Source organism: Telmatherina bonti, assembly GCF_933228915.1.
Source record: "Telmatherina bonti genome assembly, chromosome: 3".
In the NCBI taxonomy this organism is placed as follows: domain Eukaryota; kingdom Metazoa; phylum Chordata; class Actinopteri; order Atheriniformes; family Telmatherinidae; genus Telmatherina; species Telmatherina bonti.
The window spans coordinates 2,207,706-2,222,601 of NC_136621.1; the positions used below are offsets into that span (position 1 = coordinate 2,207,706).

The window sequence follows — 14,896 nt, forward strand, 5'->3', positions numbered from 1 at the left end:
CGTGTTACTAGCGTGATGCTGGCGTGTTGCCGGCGTGATTCTGGCGTGTTGCCGGCGTGATGCTGGCGTGTTGCCGGCGTGATGCTGGCGTGTTGCTGGCATGATACTGGTGTGTTGCTGGCGTGACACTGGCGTGATGCCGGCGTGTTGCCGGCGTGATGCTGGCGTGTTGCTGGCATGATACTGGCGTGTTGCTGGCATGATACTAGCGTGATGCTGGTGTGACACTGGCGTGATGCTGGCGTGTTGCCGGCGTGATGCTGGCGTGTTGCTGGCATGATACTGGCGTGTTGCTGGCATGATACTAGCGTGATGCTGGCGTGATGCCGGCGTGTTGCTGGCGTGATGCCGGCGTGTTGCCGGCGTGATGCTGGCGTGTTGCCGGCGTGATGCTGGCGTGTTGCCGGCGTGATGCTGGCGTGTTGCCGGCGTGATGCCGGCGTGTTGCTGGCGTGATGCTGGCGTGTTGCTGGCGTGATGCTGGCGTGATGCTGGCGTGTTGCTGGCGTGTTGCTGGCGTTGCCGGCATGATGCTAGCGTGTTGCTGGCGTGATACTGGCGTGTTACTGGCGTGTTGCTGCTGTCGTGTTGCTGGCGTGATACTGGCGTGTTACTGGCGTGATGCTGGCGTGATGCTGACGTGTTGCCGGCATGATGCTAGCGTGTTGCTGGCGTGTTGCCGGCATGATGCTGGCGTGTTGCCGGCATGATGCCGGCGTGATGCTGGCGTGTTGCTGGCGTGATGCTGGCGTGTTGCTGGCTGGATACTGGCGTGTTACTGGCGTAATATTGGCCTGATACTGGCAAGTTGCTGGCGTGATACTGGCGTGCTGCTGGCATGTTGCTGGCGTGTTACTGGCGTGTTGCTGGCGTGATGCTGGCGTGATGCTGGCGTGTTGCTGGCATGATACTGGTGTGTTGCTGGTGTGACACTGGCGTGATGCTGGCGTGTTGCTGGCATGATACTGGCGTGTTGCTGGCATGATACTAGCGTGATGCTGGCGTGATGCCGGCGTGTTGCTGGCGTGATGCTGGCGTGATGCTGGCGTGATGCTGGCGTGTTGCCGGCGTGATGCTGGCGTGTTGCCGGCGTGATGCTGGCGTGTTGCCGGCGTGTTGCTGGCGGGATACTGGCGTGTTGCTGGCGGGATACTGGCGGGATACTGGCGTGTTGCTGGCGTGATGCTGGCGTGCTGCTGGCATGTTGCTGGCGTAATACTGGCGTAATACTGGCGTGATGCTGGCGTAATACTGGCGTGTTGCTGACAAGTTGCTGGCGTGTTACTGGCGTAATACTGGCGTGTTGCTGGCGTGATGCTGGCGTGTTGCTGGCGTGTTGCTGGCGTGTTGCTGGCGTGTTGCTGGCGTGTTGCTGGCGTGATGCTGGCGTGATGCTGGCGTGTTGCTGGCGTGATGCTGGCGTGTTGCTGGCGTGTTGCTGGCGTGTTGCTGGCGTGTTGCTGGCGTGATGCTGGCGTGATGCTGGCGTGTTGCTGGCGTGTTGCTGGCGTTGCCGGCATGATGCTAGCGTGTTGCTGGCGTGATACTGGCGTGTTACTGGCGTGTTGCTGCTGTCGTGTTGCTGGCGTGATACTGGCGTGTTACTGGCGTGATGCTGGCGTGATGCTGACGTGTTGCCGGCATGATGCCAGCGTGTTGCTGGCGTGTTGCCGGTGTGTTGCCGGCATGATGCTGGCGTGTTGCCGGCATGATGCTGGCGTGATGCTGGCGTGATGCTGGCGTGATGCTGGCGTGTTGCTGGCTGGATACTGGCGTGTTACTGGCGTAATATTGGCCTGATACTGGCAAGTTGCTGGCGTGATACTGGCGTGCTGCTGGCATGTTGCTGGCGTGTTACTGGCGTGTTGCTGGCGTGATACTGGCGTGTTACTGGCGTGATGCTGGTGTGATGCTGGCGTGTTGCTGGCATGATACTGGTGTGTTGCTGGTGTGACACTGGCGTGATACTGGCGTGTTACTAGCGTGATGCTGGCGTGTTGCCGGCGTGATGCTGGCGTGTTGCCGGCATGATGCTGGCGTGTTGCCGGCGTGTTGCTGGCGTGATACTGTCGTGCTGCTGGCATGTTGCTGGCGTGATGCTGGCGTGTTACTGGCGTAATACTGGCGTGCTGCTGGCATGTTGCTGGCGTGATGCTGGCGTAATACTGGCGTGTTGCTGACAAGTTGATGGCGTGTTGCTGGCGTGTTGCTGGCGTGATACTGGCGTGATGCTGGCGTGATGCTGGCGTGTTGCTGGCGTGTTGCTGGCGTGATGCTGGCGTGATGCTGGCGTGTTGCTGGCGTGTTGCTGGCGTGATGCTGGCGTGATGCTGGCGTGTTGCTGGCGTGTTGCTGGCGTGTTGCTGGCGTGTTGCTGGCGTGTTGCTGGCATGATGCTAGCGTGTTGCCGGCGTGATGCTAGCGTGTTGCTGGCGTGATACTGGCGTGTTGCTGCTGTCGTGTTGCTGGCGTGTTACTGGCGTGTTGCTGCTGTCGTGTTGCAGGCGTGATACTGGCGTGTTGCTGGCGTGATGCTGACGTGTTGCCGGCATGATGCTTGCGTGTTGCTGGCGTGTTGCCGGTGTGTTGCTGGCGTGTTGCTGGCTGGATACTGGCGTGTTACTGGCGTAATATTGGCGTGATACTGGCAAGTTGCCGGCGTGATACTGGCGTTTTACTGGCGTAATAATGGCGTGATGCTGGCATGTTGCTGGCGTGATGCTGGCGTGTTGCTGGCATGATGCTAGCGTGTTGCTGGCGTGTTGCTGCCGTGATGCTGGCGTGTTGCTGGCGTGATGCTGGCGTGTTGCTGGCGTGTTGCCGGCATGATGCTAGCGTGTTGCCGGCATGATGCTAGCGTGTTGCCGGCATGATGCTGGCGTGTTGCTGGCCTGTTGCTGGCGTGATGCTGGCGTGATGCCGGCGTGTTGCTGGCATGATGCCGGCGTGATGCTGGCGTGTTGCTGGCGTGTTGCTGGCATGATACTGGTGTGTTGCTGGTGTGACACTGGCGTGATAGTGGCGTGTTACTAGCGTGATGCTGGCATGTTACCGGCGTGATGCTGGCGTATTGCCGGAGTGTTGCTGGCGGGATACTGGCGTGTTGCTGGCTGGATACTGGCGTGTTACTGGCGTGATACTGGCAAGTTGCTAGCGTGTTGCCGGTGTGTTGCCGGCGTGATGCTGGCGTGTTGCTGGCCTGTTGCTGGTGTGATGCCGGCGTGATGCCGGCGTGTTGCCGGCATGTTGCTGGCGTGTTGCTGGCGTGTTGCCGGCATGATGCTAGCGTGTTGCTGGCGTGTTGCCGGTGTGTTACTGGCGTGATGCTGGCGTGATGCTGGCGTGTTGCTGCTGTCGTGTTACTGGCGTGTTGCTGGCGTGATGCTGGCGTGTTGCCGGCATGATGCTAGCGTGTTGCTGGCGTGTAGCCGGTGTGTTGCCGGCATGATGCTGGCGTGTTGCCGGCATGATGCTAGCGTGATGCTGGCGTGTTGCTGGCGTGATGCTGGCGTGTTGCTGGCGTGATGCTGGCGTGTTGCTGGCGTGATGCTGGCGTGTTGCTGGCGTGATGCTGGCGTGTTGCCGGCATGATGCTAGCGTGTTGCCGGCATGATGCTAGCGTGTTGCCGGTGTGTTGCCGGCATGATGCTGGCGTGTTGCTGGCCTGTTGCTGGCGTGATGCCGGCGTGTTGCTGGCATGATGCCGGCGTGATGCTGGCGTGTTGCTGGCGTGTTGCTGGCATGATACTGGTGTGTTGCTGGTGTGACACTGGCGTGATGCTGGCATGTTACCGGCGTGATGCTGGCGTATTGCCGGCGTGTTGCTGGCGGGATACTGGCGTGTTGCTGGCTGGATACTGGCGTGTTACTGGCGTGATACTGGCAAGTTGCTAGCGTGTTGCCGGTGTGTTGCCGGCATGATGCTGGCGTGTTGCTGGCCTGTTGCTGGTGTGTTGCCGGCGTGTTGCCGGCGTGTTGCTGGCGTGTTGCTGGCGTGTTGCTGGCGTGTTGCCGGCGTGATGCTGGCGTGTTGCTGGCGTGTTGCCGGGGTGTTACTGGCGTGATGCTGGCGTGTTGCTGGCGTGTTGCCGGCATGATGCTAGCGTTTTGCTGGCGTGTTGCCGGTGTGTTACTGGCGTGATGCTGGCGTGTTGCTGCTGTCGTGTTGCTGGCGTGATACTGGCGTGTTACTGGCATGTTGCTGGCGTGATGCTGGCGTGTTGCCGGCGTGATGCTGGCGTGATGCCGGCGTGATGCTGGCGTGATGCCGGCATGATGCTAGCGTGTTGCTGGCGTGTTGCCGGCATGATGCTAGCGTGTTGCTGGCGTGTTGCCGGCATGATGCTGGCGTGTTGCCGGCATGATGCCGGCATGATGCTGGCGTCATACTGGCATGATACTGGCGTGATGCTGGCGTGTTGCTGGCGTGTTGCTGGCGTGATGCTGGCGTGATGCTGGCGTGATGCTGGCGTGTTGCTGGCGTCGCCGGCATGATGCTAGCGTGTTGCTGGCGTGATACTGGCGTGTTACTGGCGTGATGCTGCTGTCGTGTTGCTGGCGTGATACTGGCGTGTTACTGGCGTGATGCTGGCGTGATGCTGACGTGTTGCCGGCATGATGCTAGCGTGTTGCTGGCGTGTTGCCGGCATGATGCTGGCGTGTTGCTGGCGTGTTGCCGGTGTGTTGCCGGCATGATGCTGGCGTGTTGCCGGCGTGATGCTGGCGTGATGCTGGCGTGTTGCTGGCGTGTTGCTGGCTGGATACTGGCGTGTTACTGGCGTAATATTGGCTGGATACTGGCAAGTTGCTGGCGTGCTGCTGGCATGTTGCTGGCGTGTTACTGGCGTGTTGCTGGCGTGTTGCTGGCGTGATACTGGCGTGATACTGGCGTGATACTGGCGTGTTGCTGGCATGATACTGGTGTGTTGCTGGCGTGTGACACTGGCGTGATGCTGGCGTGTTACTAGCGTGATGCTGGCGTGTTGCCGGCGTGATGCTGGCGTGTTGCCGGCGTGTTGCTGGCGTGATACTGTCGTGCTGCTGGCATGTTGCTGGCGTGATGCTGGCGTGTTACTGGCGTAATACTGGCGTGTTGCTGACAAGTTGCTGGCGTGTTACTGGCGTGTTACTGGCGTAATACTGGCGTGTTGCTGGCGTGACACTGGCGTGATGCTGGCGTGTTGCTGGCGTGATACTGGCGTGATGCTGGCGTGATACTGGCGTGTTGCTGGCGTGATACTGGCGTGTTGCTGGCGTGATACTGGCGTGATGCTGGCGTGATGCTGGCGTGATGCTGGCGTGTTGCTGGCGTGTTGCTGGCATGATGCTAGCGTGTTGCCGGCATGATGCTAGCGTGTTGCTGGCGTGATACTGGCGTGTTGCTGCTGTCGTGTTGCTGGCGTGTTACTGGCGTGTTGCTGCTGTCGTGTTGCAGGCGTGATACTGGCGTGTTACTGGCGTGTTGCTGGCGTGATGCTGACGTGTTGCCGGCATGATGCTTGCGTGTTGCCGGCATGATGCTTGCGTGTTGCTGGCGTGTTGCCGGTGTGTTGCTGGCGTGTTGCTGGCTGGATACTGGCGTGTTACTGGCGTAATATTGGCCTGATACTGGCAAGTTGCTGGCGTGATACTGGCGTGCTGCTGGCATGTTGCTGGCGTGTTACTGGCGTGTTGCTGGCGTGATACTGGCGTGTTGCTGGCGTGATACTGGCGTGTTGCTGGCGTGATACTGGCGTGTTGCTGGCGTGATACTGGCGTGTTGCTGGCGTGTTGCTGGCATGATACTGGTGTGTTGCTGGTGTGACACTGGCGTGATACTGGCGTGTTACTAGCGTGATGCTGGCGTGTTGCCGGCGTGATGCTGGCGTGTTGCCGGCGTGATGCTGGCGTGTTGCCGGCGTGTTGCTGGCGTGATACTGTCGTGCTGCTGGCATGTTGCTGGCGTGATGCTGGCGTGTTACTGGCGTAATACTGGCGTGCTGCTGGCATGTTGCTGGCGTGATGCTGGCGTAATACTGGCGTGTTGCTGACAAGTTGCTGGCGTGTTACTGGCGTAATACTGGCGTGTTGCTGGCGTGATACTGGCGTGTTGCTGGCGTGATACTGGCGTGTTGCTGGCGTGATACTGGCGTGTTGCTGGCGTGATGCTGGCGTGTTGCTGGCGTGATGCTGGCGTGTTGCTGGCGTGATACTGGCGTGTTGCTGGCATGATGCTGGCATGATGCTAGCGTGTTGCTGGCATGATGCTAGCGTGTTGCTGGCGTGATACTGGCGTGTTGCTGCTGTCGTGTTGCTGGCGTGTTACTGGCGTGTTGCTGCTGTCGTGTTGTAGGCGTGATACTGGCGTGTTACTGGCGTGTTGCTGACGTGTTGCCGGCATGATGCTTGCGTGTTGCTGGCGTGTTGCCGGTGTGTTGCTGGCGTGTTGCTGGCTGGATACTGGCGTGATACTGGCGTAATATTGGCGTGATACTGGCAAGTTGCCGGCGTGATACTGGCGTGCTGCTGGCGTAGCACGCCAGTATCACGTGATGCTGGCATGTTGCTGGCGTGATGCTGGCGTGTTGCTGGCATGATGCTAGCGTGTTGCTGGCGTGTTGCTGCCGTGATGCTGGCGTGTTGCTGCCGTGATGCTGGCGTGTTGCTGGCGTGATGCTGGCGTGTTGCCGGCATGATGCTGGCGTGTTGCCGGCATGATGCTAGCGTGTTGCCGGTGTGTTGCCGGCATGATGCTGGAGTGTTGCTGGCCTGTTGCTGGCGTGATGCCGGCGTGTTGCTGGCGTGATGCCGGCGTGTTGCTGGCATGATGCCGGCGTGATGCTGGCGTGTTGCTGGCATGATACTGGTGTGTTGCTGGCGGGATACTGGCTGGATACTGGCGTGTTACTGGCGTGATACTGGCAAGTTGCTAGCGTGTTACTGGCGTGATACTGGCAAGTTGCTAGCGTGTTGCCGGCATGATGCTGGCGTGTTGCTGGCCTGTTGCTGGTGTGATGCTGGCGTGATGCCGGCGTGTTGCCGGCATGTTGCTGGCGTGTTGCTGGCGTGTTGCTGGCGTGTTGCCGGCATGATGCTAGCGTGTTGCTGGCGTGTTGCCGGCGTGATGCTGGCGTGTTGCTGCTGGCGTGTTACTGGCGTGTTACTGGCGTGTGACTGGCGTGTTGCTGGCGTGATGCTGGCGTGTTGCCGGCATGATGCTAGCGTGTTGCTGGCGTGTTGCCGGCATGATGCTGGCGTGTTGCCGGCATGATGCTGGCGTGTTGCCGGCATGATGCCGGCATGATGCTGGCGTCATACTGGCATGATACTGGCGTGTTGCTGGCGTGATGCTGGCGTGATGCTGGCGTGATGCTGGCGTGATACTGGCGTGATACTGGCGTGTTGCTGGAGTGATACTGGCGTGTTGCTGGAGTGATACTGGCGTGTTGCTGGAGTGATACTGGTGTGTTGCTGGCGTGTTACTGGCGGGGGCTTCTTGGCAAATCCCTGCTCCTTTTCACTGCGAGGGAGCATACCTCTCATCGCCAGCATGTCATTGACCGCCCTCCTCTCCTGCAGACCCTGAATGAGTCTGGTCTGGGTGTCTCCCTCCGGGGAAATGACCTCCGATATCTTCAGCGTGACCAGAAATCTCTGCTTCTCCTGATCCAGGTTGGTGACCTTGGCCAAAACCGTCTGGCCCAGCTGGAAGGCGGCCGCCGTGTCACTGACAAACTTATCTGTCATGGCCTGAAACACAAAGGGTTAAGAAGAACACGGGAACAGGAGTGCATCACGCATGATCTCCAGCTTTCAGCCTCTAACTCACGGATTTGGGAGCGAGACCCACAAGGCCGTACGGGAACTCGACAAAGACGCCGTAAGACATGATGTTCTTGATCCAGCCAATCAGCTGCATTCCTACGGTGATTTCAGAGAAGTGTTTAGCAGCCACGCCTTGCTCCAGAGACCACCGCACCGTGGGCTTCTTGGTGAGGATCTTGGTAAGAAGCATGTAAGGAAACTTCCTCAGGTGTGTGAAGTTTGGAGGGTTTGCTGCGTTTGGACTGAAGCTCTGGTCAGGAAACACGAGGAAAGGATACGATTCTCTGCTTGCTCTTGTTGCAGCAGATGAGCTTTGAGATGATGTCTCCTTCTTGGAGACTCTCCCACAGCAACGGGCAGTTGGACATGTGATCAGAAAGATGCATTGTGGGTAGCAGAGCGGTGACATCATCTGGCAGAATGGCCACCTCCAGACCGGAGGCGGACTTCTTCACCACCTTCGCCTCCAGCCGCTGCAGCACGCAGACAAACAACCTTCAGCATTTTGAGCCAAATAACAATAAAAGGTCAAAAAGATTCGGACCTTACCTTCCCCACCTCACAGTCAACCCTGGCAGCTTCATCTGTGTCTCCCTCCACCACCGCCTTAAACGACAGCACCATCTTTGCCTTCTCGGGGTCACACTGGAGGACTTTCACCTTTAGCACCTGGAAACGAAGACCGCTGTCAGACTGGAGCTGGACGACGGCTCTGAGCACGCCCGGCTCCACCTCCTCACCTGCCCCACGTAGAAGGCGTCCTCTGGACTCGAGATGGGCTCTGAGCTGAGCTCGCTGAGCGGCACCAAACCCTTCACATTGTTGTAGAAACGGACGATGCAGCCGAAGTCTCTGAGGCAGACGATGAAGCCGTGTGAGATGCGGCCGGGACGCGCGTCGGCGTAGCTGAAGAACACCGGCAGGGAGCTCTCAACCAGAGCCTTCTTCCTGGTCAGGTACAGCTTCCTGTTGTCTGGATCCACCGACAGCACCTGGGGGTTCACACACACACACACACACACACGGAGAGGAAAGACGACATGACAACTGGCCCAAACTCTTCGGAGAGGTTTTATCTCTGCAGTTGTCCGTAGAAAGTCGTACTGACCCGACATTTGACCTTCATGCCCTCGACGTACTTCTTCTCTGGGTTCTTCAGGATGATGTCGGAGAGGTGTGTCCGAGGCACCAGACCTTTGATGTGGTCTGAGAGATGCACCACCATCCCGTGACTCAGCAGGACCGACACCGTCCCCTAGGACAGAAAGACAGGAAGACTAAACATGGACAATCCAACCCAACACCAAGCTTTGGGGTTTATGTCGGCGGTGCTGACAGAGCAGCCGGTCGGAGAAAGGGTTAAAAGTTTTCCCACATCGCTGAAATCCGCTTCACACCGACTGCAGCCGATTCAAGTTTCAACACAAACGACTGCATGACGATGTGTCAGTCAAACTGCGGTTTGTCCCTCCCATCGACCCCTCTGAGCCCCCCCCCTCCCTTTGTGCACGAGTTGTGCGCTCCTGGAGGTGTGAAGGAGATCTTGTGGAGGCACCAGAGCCAGAGTTTGGATTCATCACGGTGGTTCCCAAACTTTCTGAGCTGTGTAGAAACTTCAGTTTCTTCCTGGTTAAATCATTTTCCTTTCAGGATCGTTCAGTAAAAATACCTGAATAACCTGCTAATACATAAATAAGTAAAACATTTGGGAGTTTTACGTCACTGTGCTGCTACTTTAATGATCAAACCGTAGCGTACATGAACCCTGAACTCCGGCTGGAGGTAACCCTGCTGTTCCGGTAACAAATGGATGCGCTCTCCTCACCTCGACAACCTGACCCGCCTGGACGTCATGGTATCTGAAGAAAGGTTTGTCAATAATACTCCTGAAATAAAAAGCAGGAGAAGGACGTCAGTCCAGCAAAGCGCATCGGTGCCGCTGCTCTGGAATGAGATGCAGGAAGAGCAGACCTTCGTAAACTAACGAGGAAAACTTGATCCATGGGGCTGAAGTCCAGGATCCTGCAGGTGTGCTGGGGCATTGCAAACACTCTGTTCTCATTGGGCGGTTCACTAGGCTCCTTCAGGTGGTTCCTCTGTTGGGACAGACAACAGGAAGCTTTCTAGACTGCACAACATCCATCATAAGAGCACCGGCGAAACTCACATGTGCAAAGGCCGATGACTTGTCTGGAAGTTCCAACATGGCTCCTGACATGTGGTGCATAGCCGTCATCTTGCAGCCGTGCACCACCTCGCCGATGCAGTCGCCAGCAGGAGGCGTCGGGTCGATGACGGCCGCGAGCTGAACGAGGTAGCTGCGCAAGCTCAGCCCCACCAGGCGGGTGGACGGCTCCACGTAGAGAACCCGCGCTCCAACCTGGACGATAAGAAGTTTTAACTGAGAGGAAACCGTCACCGCTTTCTTCTGTTCTTTACCTCCTGATTTAGTGTAAACAGTAAATAAAACATGTCGGATTAGTTTTACCACAAGTCCTTCAGCATAGCTGGACGCCTGCTCAGGCTCCAAGTGCAGGAAGTCCACCTGGCCCGTGAAGGAGGACAGGAAGTCCAGAAGCAGACCATGTTTAGTCACCTGCAATCCAAACACAGAACTGATCGGCTGAGAGAGAATGGAGGACGGGGCGTCACCTCAGAGAAGATGCGTGCTCTTCCTCACAGCTGCCTACCTTCCTGATGGTTGCTCTGACCAGGAGACCAGGCAGGAGGTTGACCAGGTTCCAGCCCTGCTGGGCGTCAGCGTAGGCCTGAGCGGTCGCCGAGGGGTTCACAGACAGGCAAACCACTCGCCCGTTGTTTTTCACCGCCTCTATCAGCGAGGTCACATACTGGCCCACTTTCAGCTCTGAACACGAGGAGAAAACACAAACACTTCAGAGACGGAGGCAACTTCACGACAGAAGGCACAAGATCTGTATTTTTACGTTACCTTCGAGTTTCTTTTGCTTGTCCGTCGAGGCTTCCTCAGGAAGGAAAGCTTTGGTTCCACCGACACCAATGTCAATGATGCAGCCATGATCTTCTACACTTTCCACACACCCACTCAAGACCTTTTTCACAGGTATAAAACATGCAGTTTAGAATGATAATATGCTGAAAATGGACGCAGAAGGATTCTTTAGGTAATGATGCTAATCCTGGCTCACCATTCCAGCTTTCAGAGAGCTTGAGGTGAGACTCTTGTTGATTAGTTTGGGATTGATTGACAGCTGGATGCTCAGTGATCCTCCCTGAGTTATATCCAACTTGGCAACCGCACATCTGAGCACCATACCAGGATGGAAGAGCTGCATCAGAGAGCAGATCTCCTGAGAGGAAACAGCAGTCACACATCTAAAACTGGCCTGGACTTTATGAAAGAAGCAGACGGAAACGGTTCGACTGTTCCACCCGCTTACCGCTGTGTCGTCGGAGGCCAGCTGCTCGCTGAGAAGTTTGGTGTAAGCGTCAGAGATGTTCCTGATACTGAGGAAGCCTAGCAGACCACAGGGGAGGCTGACGGTCACTTCAAAGTCTGCCACATCTTTAACACAGCCCAGCACAAGCATCCCTTCTTTAACGTTCTACAGAAAACAGCACAGTAGAAGCACAGTAAAATAAAGTCAGAATGAATCAAATACATTCCAGAACTGATCAAATCCACAATATTTTGGTTTCTGGCAAATAACTGACCTTCATGTGCAGAATTTCCACACATTTGGCAGCTTCATTCAGCGTCAGGCCAGCAGCTTTTTTGTCGTCCGTCTTCTGCGTTTTGGGTTTTTTGCCTTCATCTTTGCTGCCTCCCTTTCTTTTCTTGGTTCCTGTTTGTTCATTTGACTAAAAGAGCAAACTCATGTTCAATAAAAGACAACTGCATAATTATCAAAAACCTCCACAGTTTGCATTAATGAGACTGAAGCAGGGAAATGCTGCAACTCTCTTGTCTATAAGAAGTTGTTTGACAATGATACGAGGAAAGGTGTGACTCTACCTGAAACAGATTGTCCACTTCTGTTCGGTCCACAACTATTTTACTCTCAGCAGGTTTCTTTGTTGTTCCTCCTCGAGGAAAGTCTTCCTCCACTGATGCCATGTTTGATGCTGCTTCAAACCTCTTGGATCTCTAGAGTCAAAAGGAAGAGAAGAGATCACGTCTGTGGAGATTCACTTCAAGGTTTCCCCACCTACATCCTGTCTGTTGTTGTTTCACAGGTTTAACTAGGTCTATTACTGCATTGTCTACTTAAAACTCAGGTTTAACCAGGTCTATTACTGCACTGTCTACTTAAAACGCACCCCGGTGATACGCCTGGACAAAACAAAGGTTTTCCAGTAGATAACAAGTCTGCCCACATAGAATGCATCTCAATTTAAAGCCACGTAGAAAAACAATACCATAATGATCAATACTTTCTGACATATGATCTCAGAACTGAATAAGAAACTCACATGTTGCTCAGAAACACGCCATCACCACAACCCGGAAGAACAACCCACTGGGGCAATGGATTATCTGTCCAATCACAGAGCAGAAGGGATGATTGACAGGTTTCTGACCACTCAGAAACAGAACGTCTCCGTAGATTAGAGCGACATGTAAATTGACCAATGAAAAAGCAGCATTAACTCTATAGCGTTGGGCGGGACTTCCTGCTCCGTACAGCCTTGCTGAAGGACACTCGTCTCATCCAGGTGCTGCTGGGTCGTCTATTAAAGGTGAGAATTAACCTGCTTAGAAATAAAGTAGGCAGTTAGTTTCTGCTTAACAAAGAGAAACAGAATCCACACTATCTTTGAAACGTCCATATTACAACGTAGTATTTAGGCAGTGACAAAATATGGTTTAGCTTCAGCTAGCTGGCTAGCAAGCTAACGTTGATTTCCTATGGACCGCTAGCTATTAGCCGCTAGCGGCTAATGAAAAACTGATAATGGTGATGATGGTAATTCATGAATGCCTGTAAATGACAAGTCTGTTTATTAAGTCAGCTGTTGAGCAGATTTACGTGCAGGGAGAGGAGGGTTGCGGTGGATGTTTGGGGTCAAATGAAGTTTCTACTTGTTTGGTGTTTAAAGTAGCACGATAAAAACATTATCAGTTATGTAATATAACCTCTGATTTCACTGCAGAGCGTAGAATATACCATGGACTTTTTCTTTAACCATGAATTTATTTAGTTTGTATTTTATTATTTCACTCTAAATGTGTGTACCAAGGTTTCCCCTGATCTAAAGGTCAGATTAATACTATTTCAGAGGTCGTTTCACTTATTTTATGGATTTATTAGTTTAATAATTAAATATTTAGAGGTATAATTGCTTGAAAAGTGCCGCATGGAAAATGATCAATATTTGCAGTAATTTATTCATATCTAACATTGAATAGTTCCATGTTTGTAAATCAGTTGCAAATGAAAATAAACTGACAAACTTAAAATAAAAACGTTTTGCTAGAATTTTAACATAAATTACACTTAATGTTAACATGTAAATTAATTACAAAATATTGCAAATAGCCTAAATGTATATTTAGGGCTGTGACAATATGCTTTCGTCACGATTCGATTCTATTCCAACATTTTGGGCTGGTTATTCTAACCCTGTACGGTGATTATAACCCGGTAAAAACCAGGTTATTCTAACCCTGTACGGTGCTTATAACCCGGTAATAACCAGGTTATTCTAACCCTGTACGGTGATTATAACCCGGTAATAACCAGGTTATTCTAACCCTGTACGGTGATTATAACCCGGTAAAAACCAGGTTATTCTAACCCTGTACGGTGATTATAACCCGGTAATAACCAGGTTATTCTAACCCTGTACGGCGATTATAACCCGGTAATAACCAGGTTATTCTAACCCTGTACGGTGATTATAACCCGGTAAAAACCAGGTTATTCTAACCCTGTACGGTGATTATAACCCGGTAATAACCAGGTTATTCTAACCCTGTACGGTGATTATAACCCGGTAAAAACCAGGTTATTCTAACCCTGTACGGTGATTATAACCCGGTAATAACCAGGTTATTCTAACCCTGTACGGCGATTATAACCCGGTAATAACCAGGTTATTCTAACCCTGTATGGCGATTATAACCCGGTAATAACCAGGTTATTCTAACCCTGTATGGCGATTATAACCCGGTAATAACCAGGTTATTCTAACCCTGTATGGCGATTATAACCCGGTAATAACCAGGTTATTCTAACCCTGTATGGCGATTATAACCCGGTAATAACCAGGTTATTCTAACCCTGTATGGCGATTATAACCTGGTAATAACCAGGTATAAACGTGTTTGTTTAGTTATAAATGCAAAATGCGACATTTCACTGTAGTCTAACAGTTTCACGCTGCATCTGAAACTGATGTTTTTAGAAATGGTGGTAGATGTGTCTGGCTTAGAGACCAGCCTGGAACTTCGGCCACCAGAGTAAAAAACAAAACCAGACATGAAGTTTTTTACTGTAAAAACGAAGAATAGTCTGTGTAGGATGTAAGGAAACTTACACCAGATCGATCCAGAAGGCGATTCCCAACATCTTCCTCCTCACCGCGGTTTTCCTGAAGTTCCAACTGTCAGTCATCTACCATTGTGCTTTTGGCAGGACCATTAAGTATCCATCATGGGAGGACACGATGCAGGAAGTCAGCACCAGTTCACTGGAATTGCCAAGTACTTCAACTCGTACACCATCACAGGAAGGAGGAACGTGAGTTTCTTTCCACCGGCGCCACGCCAGCATCTTGTATAAAACTGTGCTAAATCCTCCTCTTGTATTTTTAGTGTGTTTTGGCCACATATGCGAGCATTGCAGCCATCATCCTTTTCTTTAAGTTGAAGCCCAAGAAACAGGCAGCAGTGACAGAAAAGTAGTGATGTAAGTATATAATATGTTGGTTTCACGCTTTCAGCTGCTGCTCCGTTCTGCTAACTCTGGACCCTTCTTGTTTCCTGACAGGTTTCCATTTGGCCGTCGCTTCTTCCAGCGGGGAGCAGAGAGAGCAGCTGGACACGCTTGTAATAAAATGTTTGGTTTTCCCACGTTAATAAAGAAAATGTAAACCCAGAATGTAGAAAACA

The 14,896-nt window shown here is 53.3% G+C and overlaps 2 protein-coding genes across 5 annotated transcripts in view; one reads left to right on the forward strand and one right to left on the reverse strand.

Annotated features, from left to right (window-relative positions):
- Positions 1 to 12,290, reverse strand: part of pdcd11 (programmed cell death 11) — a 33,101-nt gene extending 20,811 nt beyond the window's left edge. For all 4 annotated transcript variants that reach the window (XM_079264665.1, XM_079264663.1, XM_079264664.1 and 1 more), the window contains exons 1-17: positions 12,256 to 12,290; positions 11,798 to 11,929; positions 11,497 to 11,643; positions 11,223 to 11,387; positions 10,971 to 11,132; positions 10,754 to 10,874; positions 10,494 to 10,669; positions 10,292 to 10,399; positions 9,971 to 10,183; positions 9,775 to 9,899; positions 9,629 to 9,689; positions 8,912 to 9,058; positions 8,544 to 8,795; positions 8,353 to 8,472; positions 8,082 to 8,276; positions 7,808 to 7,978; positions 7,515 to 7,728 (exon numbers count right to left, since the gene is read on the reverse strand). In XM_079264665.1, the coding sequence (XP_079120791.1) occupies positions 7,515 to 7,728; positions 7,808 to 7,978; positions 8,082 to 8,276; positions 8,353 to 8,472; positions 8,544 to 8,795; positions 8,912 to 9,058; positions 9,629 to 9,689; positions 9,775 to 9,899; positions 9,971 to 10,183; positions 10,292 to 10,399; positions 10,494 to 10,669; positions 10,754 to 10,874; positions 10,971 to 11,132; positions 11,223 to 11,387; positions 11,497 to 11,643; positions 11,798 to 11,899 (2,479 nt within the window). In that variant the 5' untranslated portion in view covers positions 11,900 to 11,929; positions 12,256 to 12,290. The remainder of the gene's footprint in view (positions 1 to 7,514; positions 7,729 to 7,807; positions 7,979 to 8,081; positions 8,277 to 8,352; positions 8,473 to 8,543; positions 8,796 to 8,911; positions 9,059 to 9,628; positions 9,690 to 9,774; positions 9,900 to 9,970; positions 10,184 to 10,291; positions 10,400 to 10,493; positions 10,670 to 10,753; positions 10,875 to 10,970; positions 11,133 to 11,222; positions 11,388 to 11,496; positions 11,644 to 11,797; positions 11,930 to 12,255) is intronic.
- Positions 12,291 to 12,444: 154 nt separating this feature from the next.
- Positions 12,445 to 14,894, forward strand: atp5md (ATP synthase membrane subunit k). Its single transcript, XM_079264794.1, has 4 exons — positions 12,445 to 12,522; positions 14,421 to 14,525; positions 14,600 to 14,693; positions 14,775 to 14,894. The coding sequence occupies exons 2-3, from the start codon at positions 14,439 to 14,441 to the stop codon at positions 14,687 to 14,689; spliced, it is 177 nt and encodes a 58-aa protein (XP_079120920.1). The 5' UTR covers positions 12,445 to 12,522; positions 14,421 to 14,438; the 3' UTR covers positions 14,690 to 14,693; positions 14,775 to 14,894.
- Positions 14,895 to 14,896: the final 2 nt, after the last annotated feature.

What these genes read in the sequence shown, in the direction of transcription:
- atp5md (XM_079264794.1), top strand. Translation starts at nt 14,439, where the DNA reads ATGGGAGGACACGATGCAGGAAGTCAGCACCAGTTCACTGGAATTGCC. An exon ending in CCATCACAGGAAGGAGGAAC is followed by an intron (nt 14,526 to 14,599) that starts GTGAGTTTCTTT and finishes TTGTATTTTTAG; the next exon opens with TGTGTTTTGGCCACATATGC.